The sequence below is a fragment of the Leopardus geoffroyi genome, chromosome E3, assembly GCF_018350155.1.
Source record: "Leopardus geoffroyi isolate Oge1 chromosome E3, O.geoffroyi_Oge1_pat1.0, whole genome shotgun sequence".
Classification (NCBI taxonomy): domain Eukaryota; kingdom Metazoa; phylum Chordata; class Mammalia; order Carnivora; family Felidae; genus Leopardus; species Leopardus geoffroyi.
In genome coordinates this window covers 14184606-14209221 of record NC_059340.1, presented here as the reverse complement: position 1 = coordinate 14209221, position 24616 = coordinate 14184606, and the positions used below count along the sequence as shown (strand labels likewise).

The 24616-nt window shown below is 50.1% G+C and overlaps 1 protein-coding gene across 2 annotated transcripts in view; it reads right to left on the bottom strand.

Moving 5' to 3' along the window:
- Positions 1-24616, bottom strand: part of GALNT17 (polypeptide N-acetylgalactosaminyltransferase 17) — a 446893-nt gene that overhangs the window by 221436 nt on the left and 200841 nt on the right. The window contains exons 1-2 of one of the 2 annotated variants that reach the window (XM_045461502.1): positions 24427-24580; positions 18332-18498 (exon numbers count right to left, since the gene is read on the bottom strand). In XM_045461502.1, the coding sequence (XP_045317458.1) occupies positions 18332-18498; positions 24427-24476 (217 nt within the window). In that variant the 5' untranslated portion in view covers positions 24477-24580. Of the gene's footprint in view, positions 1-18331; positions 18499-24426; positions 24581-24616 lie in introns of those variants that run through there. The other variant, XM_045461501.1, reaches the window with a different exon arrangement.

The window sequence follows — 24616 nt, the reverse complement described above, 5'->3', positions numbered from 1 at the left end:
AGGGCTGGGAGGCATCTAGAAGAAACTGCTGAACCCTGAGCTCCTCCAGACAGTCCCACCAGACCCTGAAGGGACAGCAGTGACTCACGGCCCCTTCTCCACTGTCTCTGAAATCCTGGCCTTTACGAACAGCCATGGAGAGAAAGCGAGCATGCGAAAATGCATGCTGAAATAACACAGAAGGCAGCTATGATGTATATTTTACTCTCTGAGCAGCTCTCAGCTTTGTGACTTAAATAATGCATTTTCTGACTATGGGATGGAAGAATAAAAAAAAAAAAAAGAGGCGGGAGCAGAAAACTTCAGCAAGAATGGAGATTAAAAAGAGATGTTTTTGCTGTGTGTGAAAGCGTTTTAAAGGCTATTCCATAGCGAGATCAAAGCAAGGACCAAAGAAAGCAAAAGACGAAAAGAAGCAAGAAAAGGGATGTGAGGCACAAAATACCAAAGTGTTAAACTAAATATATCACACAGAGTTGTGCATTCATGAGGGGCGCTTTGAAAAGGAAAGCCATCCCTGATTTCAATTCCTTTGTTAAGAAATTCCTCTCCACTGCTCCTTCCATTTAAATTTCACCTTAAAAAAAAAAAAAAAAGACAAGTAGCCCAAATAGGAAACATCATAATGCCCATAGATGGTACCTCCAAGTTGCTGCCCCAAATTAAAAGAGCATTCTCCTACCTTGCCCCGTCAAAAGGCAGTCGAAAGTCTGGTATTTGCAGCTGATTCTAATAATAACGTGTGAATTTAAGCGATAAAATTTGTCTACAGGCTGGAGTGTGTTTTTCTTTCATTATGTTTCTTATTTACTGTGATATTGATTCTGAATGCTCTGAAGCCGGCAACAAATTTTTCCTTGAAATAGCAAAAGTCACCGTCATTAAGGGCAGGGGTGGGGCGGGGGGGGGGGGAGAGCAAAACAGAACACAAGAAACACGAAGCCTTGGAGACAACGGGGTCACATCTTGGCGCTTGGTCACTTCGAGTTTTCTTTAAATGCTATTGGCAAGCCCAGGAATGCAATAACTTAGAGCAAGGCATCTGGTCAGCCCCCTCTTCCCTAGCATTTGGGGACTCTGTATTCAGAGCCCTGAATGCTCCAAGGTCAACAGCAGCGCGGATCCTACACACAAGGAAGACGCTCGTGCGTGCTCACAAAACAACGGCGCGTGTTGAAGCGTCACGTAGCACGACAGTGTTTCTGTAAATAGCTTTTGTTAGGGTCCCGAAGGCCTGCAGAACCTCGTGTGTCTCTGATAACCCAGGTGACCATCCAAATGTAGACTACAGGCACTGACCGGGCAGAACAGATATGAGCTGGACTACTGCACAGGAGCATGCTGGCGACACAGGGCAGGGATGTTTTGATGTGGAAAAAGAATGAAAATGGTAAGGTCTCGAGAAGAGGGAGTGCCGTGGGGCCAGACGTATTTGTGTTGCATTTACACTGAGCCAGGGGTACCTGGGGAGGCAGGGCCACGCCCGGTCAGAAGCACTCATCTTGAGCTGCAGAATGACACACTCTGCATTTGTACCAGCCCTTCCGGCGTTCCTGGACATCCCGCGGGGGTGATCTACCAGCAGCTGGTTGTCCTGTCTCGAGCATGAGAAAGGCAGGAAATTGGTGGCCAGTCAGGACCTACCCTCCTGACTCTGAAGGCAGCCATCTTGCCATAAGGACATAAGGGCGAGAGTAAGTAAAGGGTTTGCTCTAGGCTCTCTGCTGGTCTTGGTCACAGGCCTTTCCAGACCCCGTAGCATAGCCTGAGACCAGAGCAAGCAGACCAGAGCTTGGGGCTAAAGTAATCTACAGACACTCGTGTCAATGCCAACTCAAGTACCCAGCTCATTTTTCCAATAAAATATGGTCAAAGCTGGAACGCTGCTCTTGGAGGAACAAAGGTGAAAGTGGCTTTATTTGGTCGCCCTGACAACTATTTCAACCATCCCTGGGCTTCCTTGCTCCACATCTCCACCTGTCCCACCTCTATCCTGGCGGATCCCCAACCCGGGCTGGGCTATTCAAGCAGCCCTTGGCATCCCTCTTGCTCTGAGGCTGCATAGCATTGCTGGAGAACATCAACACTCTCCTTCCTTAATCCTGTGGCTCGGTGAGGCTCTCAATATCTGAGATGCCCTCTCTCTGAAACTCCAGTCCACCCATCAGTTCTTACACGTCAAATCCCATCTACACCCTTCCCTCTGTGTGCCCCAAGCTTCCCTGCCTCTATTTGAGAACGTCTCCCCACTGTATCTTCTTCCTATTTCCATATGTCCCAAATCTCTCTGGAGACGGCCAGTCATTCGCAAACACTTTGAAATGCCTGGGGCCGACTGGCCCCTAGCCCAACCTCACTCTTATCACTGGGGTGCGTCGGACCCTCCAGCATTCTTACTGGGTTCCTATCAGTGTGAACCCAAAGTCTGACCACAAGGCAAACATTTCAACACATATTCTAGATAACTTCTAGTTCTTGTAGAGTGCAACTATCCCCTTTGGCACTATAGTCATGGACACCAAGGTTAAAACAGAAACTTCTCCTCCACGGGAGGCTGGGTTGGAAGATCAAGAGTTAATCGGATTTTGCATGGAGGGGATGTCACCCAAATGGAATAAATGGCCAAAAGAGCTCGTTTGAACCTGCAGGCATCGTAAGACTCAGCAGTTGTGTTCTCGGGCACAGAGACGAATATTGCTTTTTGTACAAACATCTGTATGCAAACACTGATAGCAACTTTATTTGCGAAAACCCCCAAACTGAGACAACCCAAGTGTCCTCCGACGGGCCAGGGGTCAAACAGACTGTGGTGAAGCCGTATCACGGAACTCTGTGCAGAAGTCAAAAGGAATGAACTCACTGCACCCCGCAACGTGGACAGATCTCGGGGGACTCATGCGGCGTGTACAAAGCCAATCACGAAGATTCGATACCGTACGGCTCAACCGAGGGAACAGTCTTGCAACAGCAAAACTATAGGCTGGAGAACAGATCAGTGGTTGTCAGGGGTATCTAAGGAGAGCGTCGGGGAGGGTTGAGGTGCCAGGACAGCTCTGTACCTTAATTGTGTTTGGTTATAGGAATCCACACCTGTGATAAAACTGCACAGAACTGTCTCCACACACACGCACCAACACAGACACACACGCGTGTTCAACTGGTGAAATCAGACTAAGCTCCGTGGATGGTACCCAAGTCAGCACACTTGTTATAAGCCTGCACTAGAGTTCTGCAAGATGGTAACCATTGGGAGAAACTGAGTGGAGACCCATAAAACTTCTCATACATTGTTGCAACCTCTTGCCAATTTATAGTTGTTTCAGAATAGCCAGGGGTTTTTGTCTTAGTAGTGAATTTTAAATCCAGTTAGGGGGCGCCTGGGTGGCTCAGTCGGTTGAGTGTCCGACTTCAGCCCAGGTCATGATCTTGTGGTCCGTGGGTTCGAGCCCTGCATCGGGCTCTGTGCTGATAGCTCGGAGCCCAGAGCCTGTTTCAGATTCTGGGTCTTCCTCTCTCTCTGACCCTCCCCTGTTCATGCTCTGTCTCTCTCTGTCTCAAAAATAAATAAACATTAAAAAATAATTTTTTTTTAAAGCCAGTTAGACTATGAAGCTTTCACTGGGGTTCTTTCACGATCTCCAGTGTAAAGACACACAAACTCTCTTTTTTAAATTTTTTAATGTTTATTTTTCGGGGGGGAGGGGCAGAGAGCGAGGGAGACACAGAATCCGAAGCAGGCTCCAGGCGCTGAGCTGTCAGCACGGAGCCCGACGCGGGGCTCGAACTCACGAACTGCGAGATCATGACCCGAGCCGAAGTCGGATGCTCAACCCCATGAACCACCCAGGTGCCCCTACACTCTCTTTCTTAATCTTTCCCCCTCGTGGCCTGAAAATACATGAGGGGAAATGTAAATACACAACCTAGTTGTGATTACAGACCCACAGAGCAAACGCCGTCACACTGCGGTGATCTGGTAGGGGACAAAACCAAGCATTGTTTCTGATTAGGAAGGCTCTTTACAGGCAAGGGGACAGGCAGGTGACGTTCCAATAAGGAAGCTTGGCCCGGCACGGGGCATGGAGTTGCATGATAACAAGTTGTCTCCTGGCTGCTTGACTCAGAGCCTCAGCCACACAGGGGAAACCGTTATCTTCCAGAAACACAGGACTCCTCCTATCCGCGCAATTATAAACCAGGAAGAAAAGCAAACAATGCCGTCGCGCCGTCTCCAAAATCCCTTCTGGAAGTCCGGAGGGTGTAACCTTCCACGCAGAAAAGTTTTCTAACTCGAAGCACCCTGCTTTCACCCTCTGAATGCGCCACCCAAGAGAAGAGCCTGACCGGGTGGGCTGGTCCCCCAGGGAAGGGGTAGGGACCAGGTGGACAACCGTCCTGATCACCAAGAGATGATTCCCAGAGATGAGTGCTCTCTGAGACCTAGACCACAAGAACCAGAGCATCGAAGCCCAAACACGCACAGCAACGCCGAATGCAGGACCTCCCAGGATGATGTCAGAGGAAGTACAAAAAAGAAAGCTTCGCGCTCGCGCAGTAACTGAACATATTCAGCAATCGCTGTAACTCAGCAGCAGCGTGCGGGGGCCCTGGGAAGGCAGCGCAGAAGGAGCTGTGGTTCTTGTCCTCAAGGGTCTGACCGTCCAGAGATGGGCAAATACGCAAAAGCAAGGCGGCAGGCCAAGTGGGGGGGGGGGCGAACCCCACAGTGATGCCCGGGCAGCGGAGGCGAAGGGCCCCGAACCCTGCCGCAGCTGGGAAATCCGGGAAGGCTTCCCAGGGGAGGTAACCCAGAAGATGAGTGTCCAAGAGTGACCTGGAGCTGGCAAATCCAATAGCACCGCGAGCACCCTCAGTGGGAACATCCTTTGTCATACCTCCCGGGACTTGCACTGTGGGCTTTTGCAAGTATTAACTCTAAAGCTGACAGTTTAAACCCTGCCTCAAAGCCACTGCTCTCCCCAAAGTACTCAACACCGGAAAAGGTAAGTGCCTTGGCCGACACCACACCAGATTCGATTCTGCTTTCTCCTCCACATGCTATGGCTCGATCCCACGACCCTGGGATCATGCCCTAAACCAAAGTCAAGAGCCGGACACTTAACCCCCTGAGCCACCCAGGTGCCCCACCATTGATACGATTTTGATGGGTGAAGTTACCCCACATCTGAGTTTGGAAGGCACAATGAACTTCCACAGGAATTTGCACCTGACATATCCAAAAAGGTCAACTCGGTCCCCCTCCCATACCCACCACTTCTGCCATATCCTTTCAATGTTCATTTATTTTTGAGAGAGACAGAGCATGAGTGGGGGAGGGGCAGAGAGAGAAGGAGGCACAGAATCCGAAGCAGGCCCCAGGCTCTGAGCTGTCACCACAGAGCCCCACGCGGGGCTCGAACTCACAGACCGCGAGATCATGACCTGAGCCGAAGTCAGACGCTTAACTGACTGAGCCACCCAGGTGCCCCTACATTTCCCCCTCTTAACGAGTAGCACCAATACCCATCCTGTGCCCGGAGGCAACACCCCTCCATAACTCCTCCCTCCTCTTCCCCCTCCTCTAAAACCAGTCAGTCCTCATGTGATTCAGCCGCCATGTTTCCACATCTGAAATATGGTAGCATACGAAAATAGGAAATCTCAAATCGGTGCTTAAAGGATAGAGTATTAAATAAATTGAGATAAGCACATGTTGAGACCAGGGTCTCCAGGCTGAAACTCTTATACCTGAACACAAAAATGTGTAATCCACTGGGAATTGATTTTGAAAAAAAAAAACAAAAAGCAAAAAGATTTACCTGTAAGAAAATATGCATGAATATTTGCGCCACCTGAGGCTGATGGGTAACTTTCTCGGGGCGTCACTAAAAGAAAAGACTAATGGATCTGACTATGTAGAAATGTATAATTTATATTTGTCAAAAAATACAATAAACAAATTAAAGTCAAAAGCACAGGTTGGGGAGAAACGCCCCTAAGATGACTGTGAAAAGAAGTTTATTTAATATGTATAAAGTTCTCACAATTCAGTAAAGCGAAGATAAATTCTCCAGGAGAATCAACTGGCAAATCTCTATCAAAATAAAGACAATTAACCATTTGAAAAAGTTCCCGTCATCACTAGGGTTAAAAAAAAATGTAGATTTAAACGTATGTCATTTTTCACTCCTCAGAGCCGTAAAGACAAAAAAGAAATAATGAATCAGTGTCGATGAGGATGCAGAGAAAAAGACACTTTGATATCCTTCTCGTGGGACAGACCACATATCTGGAGAGCAATTTATCAATCCATATTAAAAGTTCTTAAAAACTGGGGTGCCTGGGTGGCTCAGTGGGTTAAGCGTCCGACTTCGGCTCAGGTCACGATCTCGCGGTCCGTGAGTTCAAGCCCCGCGTCAGGCTCTGGGCTGATGGCTCAGAGCCTGGAGCCTGTTTCCGATTCTGTGTCTCCCTCTCTCTCTCTGCCCCCTCCCTCACGCTCTGTCTCTCTCTGACTCTTAAAAAGGAACAAACGTTAAAAATTTTTTTTTAATTATTAAAAATTAATATGGAGGGGCGCCTGGGTGGCGCAGTCGGTTAAGCGTCCGACTTCAGCCGGGTCACGATCTCGCGGTCCGTGAGTTCGAGCCCCGCGTCGGGCTCTGGGCTGATGGCTCAGAGCCTGGAGCCTGTTTCCGATTCTGTGTCTCCCTCTCTCTCTCTGACCCTCCCCCGTTCATGCTCTGTCTCTCTCTGTCCCAAAAATAAATAAACGTTGAAAAAAAAATTAATATGGAATTTTGGGGGGAAGATGAATTTAACTCATGAATGTGACAGGCTTCCCTGAAGCATAAACCCTGAAAACACTGATTTCTTTTTTATTTTTTTTTTTATTATTTTTTTTTCAACGTTTATTTATTTTTGGGACAGAGAGAGACAGAGCATGAACGGGGGAGGGGCAGAGAGAGAGGGAGACACAGAATCGGAAACAGGCTCCAGGCTCCGAGCCATCAGCCCAGAGCCCGACGCGGGGCTCGAACTCACGGACCGCGAGATCGTGACCCGGCTGAAGTCGGACGCTTAACCGACTGCGCCACCCAGGCGCCCCACTGATTTCTTTTTTAATATGAAAGAAACCCACACATGCTTTCCCAGGGTCAGAGAAAACACAAGAGGAGACACCAGTCACCATACCGGGGAAGCTGGAAAGTGGTAGAAAGTGCGCTGAGAGATGTCTAGCAGCCGACCTCCAGCTACCATGGGAAACACTGAGAAACCAATTCAACATACACCGGAGAATCCTCGAGAGATAATGAAGCCAGCAGCACCGGGTACCTCTTGAACTGGGGGGTGACTAAACCGGGGAAACAGAAATGAGGGGCACCAGAAGGAAGGGCCATTCGAAAGGAAACTGATCACTAGATCCCCGTCCCTACCCTATGCTCCAGCCCCTGCGACCCTCTACTGTCAAAACTGGTGGCGATCCTGAGCAGACAGCAGGCTCACCAGACCTCGGCGGGGGGCCTCAGCTCGGGGAGACAGAAACCAAACAGCAAAGAGCAAAAACCGTGTGGAACCAGACTGTGCAGGGAGAAAAACCGAAAACCAAAACAAAAGACGAAATATTATTAATATCCTCCAGGGGATAGGAAAACATATTGCTTCTATTAAATAAGAACAATATGCTATAAAAAGGAACTCTCAGAGAATAAAAATGGGCACTTGGAAGTAAAATCATGATGGCAGAGATAAAAAAAAACCGACTGGAAGGGAAGGAAGATAAAACTCAAGAGAGAGCAAACAAAACTGGGCAAAAATATAAGGAAAGATAAGGTGGCAGAGAAAAAATAAGAAAATTAAAGGCTCCACCCAAGAGGCTTACTAATGGAATAGTGGGAGACGCTGAAATAGAGAAACGAGGAAAATGGGGAGGGATTATCAATGGAATGTTCCAAGAAATTTTCCGAAAACTGACAGACATTAGATTCCAGATTGAAGCCACTAAACTGACCCACACTAAGGCTCATCATCGTGGATTTCAAAACTCTGGGGACAAAATGGAAGATTCCACCAGCTTCCAGAAAGGAGAACACACACACACACACACACACACACACGCACGCACACACACACACACGATCAGAAATCGGAATGCCTTTGGTTCCTTTACAAAACATTGAAAAAAGATAATGAAGCCAAAACATCAAAATCTGAAAGAAGGGAATATCTGTCTCAACCAGGCCATCGATCACACAGAAAATGAGGATAAAGCTTTCTTCAGACACGGATGATCTCAAAAGACTTTATCTTCCTCGTAGTCCCTTAATGAGGCTTCTAGCTGTTATGTTGCACCAAAACAAGCACGTAAACCAAGAAAAGAGAAAAGCCTGGAATTTAGCATAGGAGAGGGGGCAAAGGAGGTCCCCAGGAGGATGGTGAGGAGGGATCCAAGGTGACAATGACCTATAGCCACTGCAGCCAACTGTCCACAGCGGGGCAGCGGGACTTGAGGCGGACACATGGCGAGTTGCCATTACTCTTGCTTCTGCAAACTCACCTCATTTTCGACTGAGGATAGATTGCTTGAATGAGCCCAGAACTTTCAATATGAATTGATAAATTGTTCAGATATGCGGTTCTGTCCCATGAGAAGGATATGAGAGTCTTTTTTCTCTGTATCCTCACCGACACGGACTCTTACTAATCTTTGTCATCTTTGCTGCTCTGATGAGTCAAATGATGTCTGAATGAGGATAGATTGTCCCCATTCTTCCTTATAATGGGATATTCTGACCACAGGCTGACATAGTCTGTGCTCTCTCGCCATGCCCGCTGCCTGGATCAGCGGAGGACATTCATTTCATCCCCCAGACGTGGTCTGCTTCGACCTCCTTCTAAGAGTAGGCAATGCGCCTTGATGAGGTCGCCAGCAGAAAACACAGAGCAGCCATTCCTTCGGTCCCGATTTTTGCCTTATCCCCAGCACCGGTGCACACAACAGCCTGCCAGATGTCCCCACAAGGGTGTGTCCTGTGTTTCCCTGAGCTCGCTCGTGACTTAGCTGTCTTCTCCAGAAGAAGCCTTTGTAAACAATTAAGATAGTACACGGGTCAGTACTCTTGTTCTTGACATGATAGGATATCAGGCATTTCGTAAAAAGTGCACGAAAAGAATAAAGGAGCCAGGAAAACTATGCAAAAAATAAATAAATAAAAGGCATCCAGATTGGAAAGTAAGAAGTAAAATTGTCACTACTTGAAGGTGACGTGACATTACAGGCAGAAAGCTCTGAAGAATACATACACACACACACACACACACACACACATACACACAATCAGAGCTAAGAAACAAGTTTAGCAATGTAGAAGAATCCAAGATCAATATACAAAAATCAGCTGCATGTCTATACGCGAGCAGTGAGTAGTCCAAAAATGAAGTAAAGAAAGCAATTCTACTTACAATTCAACATCAAAAATAATAAAATATCTAGGAATAAATTTAGACAAAGAAGGCAAGACTTGTAGGGGAGCCTCGGTGGCTCAGTCAGTTAAGCATCCGACTCTTGATCGTGGCTCTGGTCATGATCTCAGAGTTGTGGGATCGAGCCCTGCATCAGGATCCATGCTCAGCAGGATTGGGATTCTCTCTCCTTCTGACTCTGCCCCCTCTCCTCATGCATATGTGTGTGCTCTCTCGCTCTCTCTCAAAATAAATAAATAAACAAACATTTTTTTTTAAAAAAAAAACAAGAAGACTTGTATATTGAAAATTATAAAACATTGTTTAAAGAAATTAAAGAAGATCTAAATAAATAGAAAGACCCTCCACGTCATGGTAATCTCTACACCCAACATGGGGCTCCAAATCACAACCCCAAGATCAAGAGTTCGCACACTCTGCTGACTTAGCCAGCCAGGTACCAAAGACATTCCATGTCATGGATTGGAAGTATTAATATTGCTAAGATGACAATACTTCTCAAGTTGACCTATAGATTCAATGCAAAATCCCTGACAAAATTCCAACTGCCTTTTTGAAGAAACGGACAAACGTGTCATATGTCCCATGTAGGACCCAGAGTTCGTATGTCAACACGTGGGACCCAGAATGGACAAAACAATCCTGAAAAAGAAGAATAAGTCTGGAAGACTCACTTCCTGATTCTTAAAACTTGCTATAAGGGGCGCCTGGGTGGCGCAGTCGGTTAAGCGTCCGACTTCAGCCAGGTCACGATCTCGCGGTCCGTGAGTTCGAGCCCCGCGTCGGGCTCTGGGCTGATGGCTCACAGCCTGGAGCCTGTTTCTGATTCTGTGTCTCCCTCTCTCTCTGCCCCTCCCCTGTTCATGCTCTGTCTCTCTCTGTCACAAAAATAAATAAACGTTGAAAAAAAAAAAACTTGCTATAAAGGAAGAGTTATAAAGACAAGGCGGTACTCATACAGGGATAAACACATAAATCAATGACATAGGATTTAAAGTCCAAAAATAAACCCTTACACTTACAAGGCAATTTATTTTTGACATGGATGCCATGACCATTCAATGGGAAAAAGAACAGTTCCTTCAACAAATGGTACTGGGATATTCAACTGAATATCCTCATGGGACAAAAAAATAATAATAATTTGGACCCCTACCTCAAACCATACACAAACATGAATTCACAATGGATATGGAGCTACATGTAGGAGCTAAAACTCCAAGACACTTAGAAGAGAATATAGGTGCAAATCTTTGTGACCTGGGACTAGGCAATGGTTTCCTAGATATGACACCAAAAGCTCAAGCACCCAAAGAAAAAAATAAAAAACTTGACTTTCATGACCATGAAAAGCTTTTGTGCATCAGAGGACACTATCAATAAAGAGAAAAGACAATCCACAGAACGGAAGGAAATATCTGCAAATACATTTGCAAAATTACGTACAGAATCTATTTGATAAGAGTGTGTGCCCAGAAGACATAAGCAATTACAACTCAACACTAAGAAGACAAATAACCCATTTTAAAAATTGGCAAAAGGGGGCGCGAGGGTGGCTCAGTTGGTTAAGCGTTTCACTTCGGCTCAGATCATGATCTCAAAGTTCATGAGTTTGAGCCCTGCGTCGGGCTCTGTGCTGACAGCTCGGAGTCTGGAGCCTGCTTCAGATTCTGTGTCTCCCTCTCTCTCTCTGCCCTTCCCCCACTCGCACTCTCTCTCTCACTCGAAAATAAATAAACAGGGGCGCCTGGGTGGCGCAGTCGGTTAAGCGTCCGGCTTCAGCCAGGTCACGATCTCGCGGTCCGTGAGTTCGAGCCCCGCGTCGGGCTCTGGGCTGATGGCTCAGAGCCTGGAGCCTGTTTCCGATTCTGTGTCTCCCTCTCTCTCTGCCCCTCCCCCATTCATGCTCTGTCTCTCTCTGTCCCAAAAATAAATAAACGTTGAAAAAAAAAATTAAAAAAAAAATAAATAAATAAATAAACATTAAAAAAATAATAAACAAACAAACAAATAAATAAATAAAATTCAAGTTGACAAAAGATTTCAATAGACATTTATCCAAATAAGACAGACTAATGGGGGCACCTGGGTGGCTTAGTTGGTTGAGCATCCTACTCCAGCTTAGGTCATGATCTCACGGTTTGTGGGTTCAAGCCCCGCGTTGGGCTCTGTGCTGACAGCTCAGAGCCTGGAGCCTGCTTCGGACCCTGTGTCTCATTCTCTCTCTGCTCCTCCCCCACTTGTGCTCTGTCTCTCAAAAATAAATAAAAGTAAAAAAAAAAAAAAATTAAAAAAAAAGACAGACTAATGGCAAGCAAGCACACGAAAAGATGCTCAAAATAATCAGTCATTAGAGAAATGCAAATAAAACCGTGAGATACCACCTTACACGCACCACGGTGGCCTTTGTGTGTGTTTTTTTTAAAGGAAAATAACAAATATTGAGGATGTGGCGAAACTGGGACTTCATACATTGCCAATAGGAACGCAAAATGGTGCCGCTCCGGCGAAAAACCGTTGTCGTTGGGGAAAACAGTCTGATGGCTTCTCAAGATATGAACCGTGGAATTATCACAGGACCCAACACTTCCACTCCTAGGTAGGTACCCAAGAGAACTGAAAACATTCCACACGACAACTTTTACGTGAACGTTCCTAGCAGTATTATTCGTAACAACCAAAGAGCAGGAACGCCCCACCTATCCATCAACGGAAGAATAAAGAAAGGTCATGTGCTACCTCCACGCAACCGAATGTCGCTGAGCCACAAAAAGAAATGACGTAAATCCATGCCACCACACGATGAACTGGGGCGACAGTACGTTGCACGAAACAAGACAGACACCGAAAGCTACAGGCTGTACATTTCATTGATAGCAAATGTCCAGGAAAGGCAAATTCATAGAGACAAAAATACTTGGTGGTTGCCCCAGGACCTGGGAGAGATGGCTAAACAGGTCCAGGATCTCTTTAGGGGGGGACGATGAAAATATTCCGGAATTAGATCGTGGTTACAGTTGCAAAACGTCGTGAATATACTGAAAGCCACTGAACTACACACACTTCATAAGGGTGTATTTGATGTTATGTGAATTCTATCTCAATTAGAAGTAAGGGACAAGAGGGACACCTGGACGGTTCAGTCCGTTAAGCATCCAACTCTTGATTTCGGCTCGGGTCATGATCTCAGGTCTTCGTGGGCTTGAGCCCCGCATGGGGCTCTGCGCTGACAGCTCAGAGCCTGTTTGGGATTCTCTCTCTCCCTCTCTCTCTGCTCCTCCCCCACTTGCACTCTCTATCTCAAAAATAAATAAACTTTAAAAAAAAAGTAAGGGAAAATCATAAAGGATGACCGTGACGGGGTGTGGCAAGAGTGATGACTGATACAATTCCGTGCACCTGAATTCCCTCAGCCTCAACCCCTCAAACAATGATCAAAGCGGAAAAATGCTGATGATCTGAACAAAGACCAGTGGCCAGGCGGGATCCCGCTCAAGAGGGACTAAGCAGATGCTGAGAAACAGAGCAGAAAGAGAAAGAAAAGCCTTCTGGTCTTCGGTGACGAGGTAAAGCCCTTCACTGACAGGAGATAACGAGAAGCAGGTCTGCGAGGCCGAGAGGAGAATGCTAAGTTAGTCATGGGACAGACTGAGCTTACGGTTCAGAGGGACCCTGGCCCTTGAGGAGAGAGAGGACGCAGGTCTGGGGCTCAGGGGGGAGGCTGAATTGCTCTGCACTACAGGGATGGATCTGGAGACCATTCACCATATGCCCATGGGAGGAAGCGCCCCGCGTGTCCCGACGCTGAGAATCATGAGTGATCCCCTCGAAGCAGGGAGCCAAGGCAGAGAAGACAGCGGTGCTGGGGTCTCAGGAGGAGACAAGTGCCAGGAAGGAAGCCACCAACAATGTCAGACGTGGCCGGATCAGAGCAGGAAAGTGCCCGCTGGACCGGGTGTGCCGCGATCACTGGTAAATTTTGCCCGAGGGATTTCGGTTTAATGTACAGGAGCACAAAGAATTGCATCTTGCTTGGGTTTAACTTGGGTCAACATCAGTATCCAAGCCGAATGAAACAAATGTAAAAACAAACCTAACAAGTGAAAGACCCTGACTTACCTGTACACCCAGGTCCTGAGCCTTCTGGCTTTATTCACACACTCCCTGGACCAGGTGGTTTTTCTTTCTTTCCTTCCTTCCTTCCTCCCTCCCTCCCTTCCTTCCATCTCTCTCTCTCCTTTTTCCTTTCTTTCTCTGTTTTTTCTTTCTTTCTTTCTTTCTTTCTTTCTTTCTTTCTTTCTTTCCTTCTTCTTTCTTTCTCTCTTTCTTTCCTTCTTCTTTCTTTCTTTCTTTCTTTCTTTCTTTCTTTCTTTCTTTCTTCTTTCTTTCTTTCCTGATAAAGCTTGGTTTTCCTTTAATGGATATGATAACATACAGCTGTGGGATTCTAGTTCCCACCTGAGCCAGGCATGACTGACTTGAGAATGGACCGCTCTACCCTCATGAAAATGATGTTTGCAGATCTTTTTTAATAAAAAGAGAGCTATGATGCTTCACAGTTCAGGGGAGGAAACAGGAAGAATATTAACTTGTTTTTACTATAGGATCTTAACTATGCAACACCTGCATTAAAAAAAAGAAGGGGGTGGGGTGCCTGGGTGGCTCAGTCGATTAAGGGTCCGACTGCGGTTCAGGTCATGATCTCATGGTTCGTGGGTTCAAGCCCCGCATCGGGCTCTGTGCTGACAGCTCAGAGCCTGGAGGCCGCCTCAGATTCTGTGTTTCCCACCCCCCCCACCCCCACTCCTTCCCCGCTCACACTCTGTCTCTCTCTCTCAAAAATAAATAAACATTAAATTTTTTTTTTTTTAAAGAAAGGGAGGGGGAACCCCTGGCTGGCTCAGTTGGTTGAGCATCAGACTTTTGATTTTGGCTCAGGTCATGATCCCAGGGTCGTGGGATCAAGCCCCATGTCAGGCTTTGCACTGAGCATGGAACCTGCTTGAGATCTCTCTCTCTCTCTCTCTCTCTCTCTAATAAAAAAAAAATTTTTAAGAAGGGGAGAACAGGGGGGAAGGAACAGTTGCCTTCAGTTACTCTCTGCGGTATTTGTATTTTCCAGTTACTTTTTGATACATTCAAAGTTTCCTACAAAGAGAGCACGCATTACTTTTAAGATCGGAAAATACAGTAAGGCTGGGGAAAAATGGTTTAATCAAACTTGAGCAGAAGGTAAGCAGGGATAACAATATTAAGGTTAGATGAACTAAATTCGAGGCAAGGAAAAAAGTATGCTTTTAAGATAAAGGGAGTATTACATCAGGGTGATAGCCACCACTAACGATGAAACCACACAGACACGAATCTACAGTTACCAAAGAAACTGACAACAAGATACAGAAATCAAGCATTATTAGGGACATGGGAAGGAAAAGTCATCGTAGGAGGAGATTTGAAAACACCATCATCAAAAAGCCTTAAGGAAATAAACTCGTAGTCTATCTAAATACACAAAATTGATGTCTGGCAGGAATTCAATTCCATGATTACAGTGTGTGTGGGGGGGTCTTTTCAAGTGTATATAGAACATTTACAAAACTCGATAATACCAGTCACAAAGAAAATCTCAACAGAGAAAAAAAATGTTAAGTCCCTCTTGCAGTTAAAGAGAAGGTATTTCTAGCCTGGAGAAAATACAGAAGCTAGAAGGAAGGACAGAAAAGGGGGAAAGAGTGTTAATACAGTCTCCTCCTGGTCCACCGGGATTTGCAGGGTGGGTGGGGGGACAGAGGAGGATGAATGGGAATTAACTTGATGATCAGGCTGAACCGAATATCTCTCCCACCCCGTTTCTCACCCACTGAACAGCTTTATTTAAATGCGAACCCCTGAGATGGGAACTCAGTGGTTCTCAACTGTGTGGTTCCTGTAGGGGCAGGATCAGCACCTCCTGGGAATTTGTAAGACAGGCACATTCTCAGCCCTACTCCAGACCTCCTGGAGCAGAATTTCCTCCAAGGTGGGGCTCCAGGAGGTTCTGAGGGGAAAGCTGAAGAAGGTGCCTCAGTACCCCGGGAGCAGACTGGCTCAGAAGAGGAGTGGGCTTTATACCCCTGGCTCCCGGAGTCCCCCAAGTGGGATTAAGCTGCCTCAGCCACAGGGGCCATCTGCATATCACACCCTTCCTGTCCTACTTCCCCCGAGCCCCTCGAGGTGTTCTCTCCCCCTGGCAAATCAACTAACACACTCAAATCTTTGTCTCAGGGTCTGCTCCTGGGGGAGCCCAAACTAAGACGCCCACCAGAGACCAGAGTTTCCATTCTGGTTGAGACCAGCTTGGACCCCCATTTCTCTCTGGCTGAGCTCCGCCAAGATCTCCTCAGGGGAGGGAGCCCACTGGCCGTGGGTCCTCACCCCAATGCCGTCCGGCACCCGCTTTCTCTGGGTGTGCGAGCTCTTCTCTGCCCCGCCTCCTGCCACAAGGCCACTTAGCCCCCCCCCCCACACACACACACACACTTGCCCTTTGCAAGCCTCGTTCATCTTTGTCACTCAGTCCCAGGCTGGGTGAGACTCACCGAGGGCCGATGCCAGACGGGCCCTGAGAAACCCCGTCCTATCCAGCACCGTGGGAGGCCAGTTGTGCAAGACGGGGAGGTATCACGTGCTACGTGCTGGGTAGGTAGGGTAGTGGGTGCTGGGGGAGCACCCAGCTAGGGCCGTAGGACGGCAGCAAAGGATTCTCTGAGCAGGGCACCCACAGGGGACACCTGGGGAACAAGTGGGTGGGACTCAGCCACCAAATGGAGGGAAGGAGGATCAGGGATGCCCTCTGCTGATGCAAGGGGTCCACGGTGGGCACGCGGCATGCCGCGAGGGGCTCTGGGAGCCACGTCAGGGAGACAGGCTTCGCCAGATGGCTTAGAGGCTCCAAGGAACTGAACTCACCACGTTCTCACAAGAAGACCACCAGGGCCAGTGTTAGCAGAATCTACACCTGACGGAATGGTCAGAGGTAAAAAGAGATGTGAAAAATATAGCCAGTGACCCCTCCGTCCTCCAACTCTGGAGGCCTGGGAGAAGGCGGTACCCGACTGGCATATTGCTGGGCCCAGGTGCACGGGAGCCCTTCGGGGGCCCAGCCAGCCAGTTCAGAAGGGGAAGGGGGACTTCAGTGCCCGGGCCAATGACGTGGCTCAGCCCTGAGCTCCCGGAGATAGCCAGGTGCCACACAGCACCCGTGGCATCGTCCTGGCTCCTGTTCACCCTCTCCTAGCCCGGGAGCACACGCGAGGTAATCTTTCTCCTTCTCTACCCAGCACGCTGAGAGCCAGGGCTTTAGCCTGCCCTAGTCCTCCCGTGGCTCAGAAGATAAGCCTCCTTGGCCTTCAGCGCGCACCCTGGCTGGCTTTCTCCTGTGGCATCAGCTGGTGGGGGTTTCTCCCTGCGGCGAGCGCAGCGCATTACCTTAGGCCAGGAGCCAGCACAAGGGCACGGTTAGCAAGACCCATCCGCCGCCACTTGGACACCAGGCCTCCCCCTGACCCGCCTCCAGGGACCCCGGAGGATTTTTGTTCCTGCTGCCCAATACCTGCCTGTTATATATATATATATATTTTTTTTAAATTGAAACTTTTTTTTAAATTTTTTTTTAACATTTATTTATTTTTGAGACAGAGAGAGACAGAGCATGAACAGGGGAGGGGCAGAGAGAGAGGGAGACACAGAATCCGAAACAGGCTCCAGGCTCTGAGCTGTCAGCACAGAGCCCGACACGGGGCTCGAACTCACGGACCGCGAGATCATGACCTGAGCCGAAGTCGGACACTTAACCGACCGAGCCACCCAGGCGCCCCGCCTGTTTTATATTTTTTAAACTGAGCCACTATTCTAAAGGGAGCCGACCTCCAAAACACCTGTGAACACTGCTCGTTTCTACCTCCAGTCATTTTTGGCTCGGCGGCCCAGAGAGGACTTCGGATGCAAGATGAGTGGTTCCCGTCCCAGGACGGAATTTCACTGTTTTGTTTTTTAAGTTTATTTATTTACTTTGAGAGAGAGACAGAGACAGCTCGAGTGGGGAAGGGGCAGAGAGAGAGGGAGGGAGAGGGGGAGAGAGAGAGAGAGAGAGAGAGAGAGAGAATCCCAAGCACACTCCACCCTACCTGAGCAGAGACCCATGCAGGGCTCGAACTCGCGAAACCTCAAGATCATGACCTGAGCCAAAACCAGGAATTCGGACGCTCAACCGACTGAGCCACCTAGGTGCCCCCAGAATTTCATTTTTATTTTACCTCTTGGGAAAGGACGGTGGCAGTGGGTAGGGCTGGGGCGGGGAGTGGGGAAGAATCTAGGCGCCCCTTGTCATCTACTTTAGGTAATATGAAGAAGGGAAAATGAGTCCATCTATGTGGTCAGTAACTTCTTTTTTTTCTTAATGTTTATTTATTTTGAGAGAGAGCAAGAGAGAGCATAAGCAAGCTGGGGAGGGGCAGGGAGAGAGAGGGACAGAGAGAATCCCAAGCAGGCTCTGTACTATGAGTGCAGGGCCCGACATGGGGCTCGATTCCACGAGCCAAAGCTGAAATCAAGAGCTGGACGCTTAACCGACAGAGCCACCCAGGGTGCCCTGCCAGTCATTTATTCCTAACAGCCCTGCAGGCCTCGAGGTCTAATGGACCAGTGCTCGTGCGCCCAGATGTCTTCCTCTCTGTAGCTATGCCCCAGGGATAGGAGACAAAGACAGGTGGGCTCGTGTTACAATGCAAGTGGCATTTTCCCCCTTGCTGACACGGCGCGCTCCCAGGTTCCCCTCCAAAACACTCGTGCAGCTCGGCGGCCCCCGTACCTTCGTCACTGTTGTCGTCCACCAGGATGATTTCCTTCAGCAGGTGCGTCGGCGTGTGGTTGACCGCGCTGTGGACGGACCGCAGGATCACTGACAGGGCCTCGTTCACGAAGATGAATATGATGGAGATCTGGGGCAGCTCCTTGGAGTACTTCAGCTCCTTGCACCTGGGGGAAGAGAGCCAGCCGAGTAGAGTCAGAGGAAGGCGGAAGGCATGGGTGCTTCGGATGGACACGGCCCACGTGCGCCCAAGGTGTGCGTCACCAGTTCCCTCCGGGGCCCCCTTGGCTGAGAACAAAGACTGGAACCTAAGGAGGAGATCGTTAAGGGGTCCAGCCCCAATTCTCCTCAACCTGCCGCCCCAAAGGAACCAGAAGCAGCAGTCTCGGGGACGTATCTCGCGTCTCCCAGGCGGCCTGGGTGCCCGTTCACACCGCCTGGTCCCACTTCACTGCCCACCTGCCCCACTCCCTACTCGGGCGCCTGCGTTTCCATGCCTGGAGCCTGCTTTGCTGCCGCCCCACCCCCATCTGCTCCCATCCAGAGGCGGCCAGGAGTTGAGGCATGAATACCCCAGCTCGCTCACCCCAGGAGCAGGCTGACTCCAAGGGCAGCGGTGTACAAGGGCTCCCAGGGTCCCCCTAGTGAAACGAGGGAGGGCTCCCCCTCCATCACCCACAGTGGCCATCTGCATACCACACCCTTCAGGGGAGGCCTTCCCTTCCAGGTCCTACTTCCCCACGCCCCTGGTGGTGTTTGCTCTCTCCACCTTCCGAATCAATGGTGCACTCAAATCTTAGTCTTAGGGTCTGCTTCTGGGGGAACCCAAACCAAGCAGCCCGCTCGGGTGGAGCCTGCATTCTAGAATCAGACACGGAAGGCACATGTAAATAATCGTATTCAAGGAAGCGGGTCCTCGGCCTGCATAGGAGCGTGCTGCCGGATACACCCCAACTCTTCTGGCAGGCGTTCCTAGAATCTCCTGGGGGGGGGGGCAGGAGATGGGACCGCCTGCCTTTGAGGTCCTCCCTCCTAAGACCCAGCAGCTCCCCCATCCCTGAAAACTGGAATAAAAGAGACGAGTCCTTTTCACCCAGGCTGGACACAGGGGTGTCGAGCTCTGGCCTCCCTGGAGCTCCCGGTGATGCAAGCTTGATACCCAGAGAACATGCCGTGCGTGGCTCAGTCGTGGGAACACCGCGCTCTGTCCAGGGGAGCACTCACGAATGTGGTCCTCTGCTTAGGCTGAGCCGCATTGGAAATACCAAGCGGAAACCAAATAGCATGGGAGAGGGCGCTAAGGCATTTCAATACATTCTCCTCCTCCTCGTGTGAGATCGGACAATATATAGCGCAGGTGTTAGAGGAGAAAACAAAGGAAACGAGCTGAAGGAACGGAGTGAGGGGGAAGAGCACTGAAGAAAGAGCAAGAAAAACGGCTGTTTTTTATGCGGAACAGCTTGGGCTGTGTCGGGCCGTATTAATCATGCAGGCAATTTTCGGAAGAAAATAAAGTTTTGTTACAAGATACATTTGTGTCTCCTGGAGGAGAACGTCCAGGGATCCATTGATCATGCAGCCTCATTTTTACCACGTCGCTGTAAATTCACTTCTGGGGCTGCCAGGGAGATTAGAATGGTTATTGACGGGCTCCCGGGCAGTCGGCGGGAATCATCTCATTTACTGCATGGGGATCCGAGGGAGGAGGGCACCCCAGAAGGTCCCTCCGAGCCCCCTCGACCATCCTGGGCAGCTTACTCACCAGCCCGTCCCTGTGAGCACACATTCCGGACGCGCCCACCTATTCCCAGCACTCAGCCCCAGGGCTCGTGTCTTTGGTCCTTGGTTTTTAACAGCTTCTGGCGCTTGGAACGCAGAAGCAGAAAGACCAGATTGCGGTGTCCCAACACCTTCTTCTCCACCCACAGGCAACGGGGTCATGATGCAATCAGGACTGAGTTCCGAGTCAAGCCTCTCGGCTAGGGCAGGCAACTCCCGCCCCCAGGGTCAAGTGGGAAATGGGGGAGCCTCAAAGCCCCCACCTTGCCCCTTCATGGGCCAAGGTGGCCATTTGGTAAATCATGGTGGATGGGGGGGGGGGGGGGGGGGACAGGGATTTCAAAAATGAGAAATCGCTCCGTCACACACGGGTTACACTGTTCATAGGTCTTCACCTCTAAAACTGTCGAAATAATCCGCACCACACCTAGCTGTGGTGCCTGCCTGAGACCCTCACAAGGGTCATCTGAGAGCCCCATGACAATGCAACGTACCAACTAATGGAAGGACCCAGTCTGCCCGGCTGCCCCCCCCCAGCCCCCCCTTTCGGCTCCTCCGTTCCCTTCTGTATGCTCCCCATCGCATGGGCCAGGCTTCCAGAGTTTTCACGCAGCCCAGACCCTCCTTGCAGGACCCACCCAGGAGTCTCCTCCCCAGCCTGGCCACCCGGGTCTCTATCCTTGCCCAGCTGACGGTGTACCTCTCCTGGGCCCCATGTCCTCAGGCTTTCCCAATGGGCAGACGAGATGAATACAGTCACTGTCATAAAAATCAGCCTTCTTTCCTTGGTGTGTTTTTTTTTTTTAAGTGTATTTATTTATTCACTGAGGTTTTTAAGCACTGAGGAGTAGGTGCTGACTCATACACACGTTACTTACAGTCACACCCCCGGGGCCAGACAGGGCGGAAGATGAAGGGTGGTTGCTGCGGGGAGAGAGGCTCACTGGCCGTAGAAATGCAGAGGGAAAGAACAGACCACCAGACCACGGCTCCTGCCCGTAGGACTTGACACTGAATTCCCGCCGTGGCCTGATGACCTACAGCCAAGCGTTCCGTCCCCGAGTCCCCGCAGAGCCGAGGAGGCAGAAGGTGCTGAGCACCCCAGTGGCCCCGGTGGCTGGCACGGTGCTCTCGGGGGTGGCCGGGGTGGCGGGGCAGGCCGACTCGGGGAAGGAGAGGTAGGTTTCAGAGCTTGGTTTCCCGCCCCCATCTGTACAGAGTGGAACACACAGAACCCGACGTGTTTTCCTGCCGCCCCGACGGCCTTCCAGCTGCAAAACCCGGGTAGGAGTAGCCTGGAAGGTTTAGGAGGATAAAAGATTCGGGATCTGCGAGGCACCCAGGAATGAGCAGAGGATGCTATGCCACAGCAACTGCCAAGTACTTCCAAATCCACAGCCAGGGTGGGGGGGCGTCCCGTGGGCTTCCTCTAGCAACACGGGCTCGGAACTGGGTCCCAGAAATCACAGGCCTCCTTTCAGAAACGGGTCAGTGAGCAATAAACAATCTTGTCTTAAAGAAGATGGTTGGCAGGCAAGCTGTCTTAAAGTCTGGATAACTTTCTTTTTTTTTTTTTCTTTTTTTTCTTTTTGAGAGACAGAGAGACAGAGCGTTGGGGGGGGGGGGAGGGGCAGAGAGAGAGAGAGAGAGAGAGAGGGAGACACGGAATCCGAAGCAGGCTCCAGGCTTCGAGCTGCCAGCCCAGAGCCCGACGCGGGGCTCGAATCCACGAACTGTGAGATCGTGACCTGAGCCGAAGTCGGACGCTTCACCGACTGAGCCACCCAGGCGCCCATTAAAAAGTCCGGATAATTGTCAATAAACACTTAAGGCCCCATAGAGAGCCTACAAAGCAACTCAAGCCCAGCCCTCTGCTCCGAGGGCTACGAGGAGAACAGTCTCTGGAAAGCCGATCTCACAGAGAAGAGAGAGCAGAGACAAACAACCAACCTCGTGAGATCTGTCAGACACCTTCTATCCATCCTTACGTCTGTCTGTCCATCTCTCCATATGCCTGGGATACTCCCTTGAACTTGGCAGTTCCCCGAGGGTAACTGTCTCCCCTTCTCTCGGCGCCCTCCCAGCAGAGCCACTGGCATTGACTTCATTCAACACCAAAAGTATCGACGACCTCCCTTGGTTGATGCTGAGCGAGGAGTAGAGAGCTGAGGAGAACTGGCCACTTCGGAACCCACCAGGCCTCCAAGCAGGAAATGAAGCCCAAGGAGCTGTCCGTGCCAGGACCTCCTTTTAAGGACAACTTACGTGAGCCCCACGTGGTACATAGATCAGAGGGGCCAAGTGACGCTTGTGACCCAGTTTGCCAACCTGGCAACAAAATGACCCTGAAACATCCCCACTGCACTGCTGTAAGAGAATTGAGACGCAACGTGGGCCAGGAGATCTCAGGACCTTACAGATGAGGATGACGATGATGTTAGCCAACATTTATACAAGTGCAGGCTGTGAGTCGGAAGTTTCTGGAAGCTTCTATGTACTGTTCTGTCTCATTTAACCCTCACAGCAACCTTCTGAGGTAGGCGGTATTATCATCCCCATTTCACAGAGGAGGAAACTGGGGGCCCAGAGAGGTGAAGTCACTTGCCCTGAGTCGCACAAGCTGCCTGAAGACAGCAGAAAGGGTGCCTGGAAGGGAACTTCTTCATCTGATGTCTCCACTCTTCCAAACACGGGATAGCACACGGGGCCAGTTCAGGGCAGGCGCCCACAGGGCCTGCACGCAGGCTCTTCTCCTTATCTCTGGTCCCACTTGGGCATTAATCCCTCAAGTCCTAAGGTGAGGGCTCCCCTTCCAGGGCCTACCCAATCTCTCCCGTCACTCAGCTCACACGGATGGTCACCTCGTGGCCAATCTGCTGGGCCTTCCTGGCTGCTTACCCTGAGCTCTGGCTCTGGGGCGTCTCACTAGGGTGTGGGGACCCGTGACCGAGCACTGCCCGGGCCCCAATCCTGCCGTCAGTAGCCAAGAGTCCTGGGGTTTGCAGCTAAAACACGTTCAACACTTAGAACAAGGCAGCTTGGAATGCAGTGCGGTAAACGCTAAATGCCGAACGGTTGACAAGGGTCCCTTCTGTTTCCCTTCCGGGGCCTTCCAGAAGACATCTAGCTAAGGTTGTTCACAGACGGAGCAGTGGGGAGCCAGGGCTTGGAACCACAGGGTCACAGCCGGCTCTGCAAATTCCCACCAGGCTGATTCATTTTCATTTCCCAAGTGCACCAGACGCATGCATAGGGTCAGAAAGGCCAATTAATAAAGGTTCTTTACAGCGGACGTGGAGCCCATGCCCTCTCAGTGTCGGCAGCCCAGAGCGAAACCAGAGGGAGGAATGTGGGGGGAATCAAACGGAATAGGTAGTTTGAGTCAGGAAACACCACCTCGACTGACCCCAAGCAGCCACAGGCTTGGGGCAGACACACATCATCCCATCCGCTCCTTCCACTGCTGTGGATAGTGGTGGGAGGTGAGGCCTCCTCCTCTATGGCTGCCCGACCTCAGATCCACGTCAAAATGGAGGGTCCGGGTCCTGGAGTGTCTACCTTTCTATTTTTTTTTTTTTTTTTTTTTTTTTTTTTTTCAATGTTTATTTTTTTGGGGACAGAGAGAGACAGAGCATGAACGGGGGAGGGGCAGAGAGAGAGGGAGACACAGAATCGGAAACAGGCTCCAGGCTCTAAGCCATCAGCCCAGAGCCTGACGCGGGGCTCGAACTCACAGACCGCGAGATCGTGACCTGGCTGAAGTCGGACGCTTAACCGACTGCGCCACCCAGGCGCCCCTCTATTTTTTTTTTTTAATGTTTATTTATTTCTGTCTGAGAGACAGAAAGAGAGAGATGAGGGGCAGAGAGAGAGGGAGACAATCCCAAGCAGGCTCGGAGCTATCAGCGCAGAGCCCGACGTGGGGCTCGAACCCGCAAACCGTGAGATCATGACCTGGGCCGAAACCAAGAGTCAGACGCTTCACCGACTGAGCCCTCCAGGCGTCCCTACCTTTCAGTTTCTGAATGCGCTTTACGTACGAGAGAAAGCCTGGAACGTACGTTCCATCCCCTGGGCTTCCAGAACGAGCACACCAGCTCCCGGGACCTGGATGGCCACACGCTTCCTTGGCCTGGGCTCACCCTCCTTGATCCACGGCAGACCCCGCCGTCTCCAACTGAGAGGCAAAAGGGCCCCATCCCCAAGAATGCATTGCTGTGGCCCAGCCACTTAGCAAGGGGATTCATTTTCCAAATAGTGGTGCCCACTTGCCAGATAGAGGTAATCAGAAAGGAAAAGGCAAATGCGTCAGTCACCTCTTTGCCCCTGCCTGAATTCCGTGAGTCCATAAACACTGAAGGCACATCCTTAACCAAAGACATGGCTCGTGTGTGCCAATCTTAGCTATGCCAAGCCATGGGTTATGGGCAATCAAGAACAGAAATGGGACTCCTCTTTGGAAGCCCTATTGCAAGAATTCCCATGCTCCTGAGCCCGGAAAAGGCC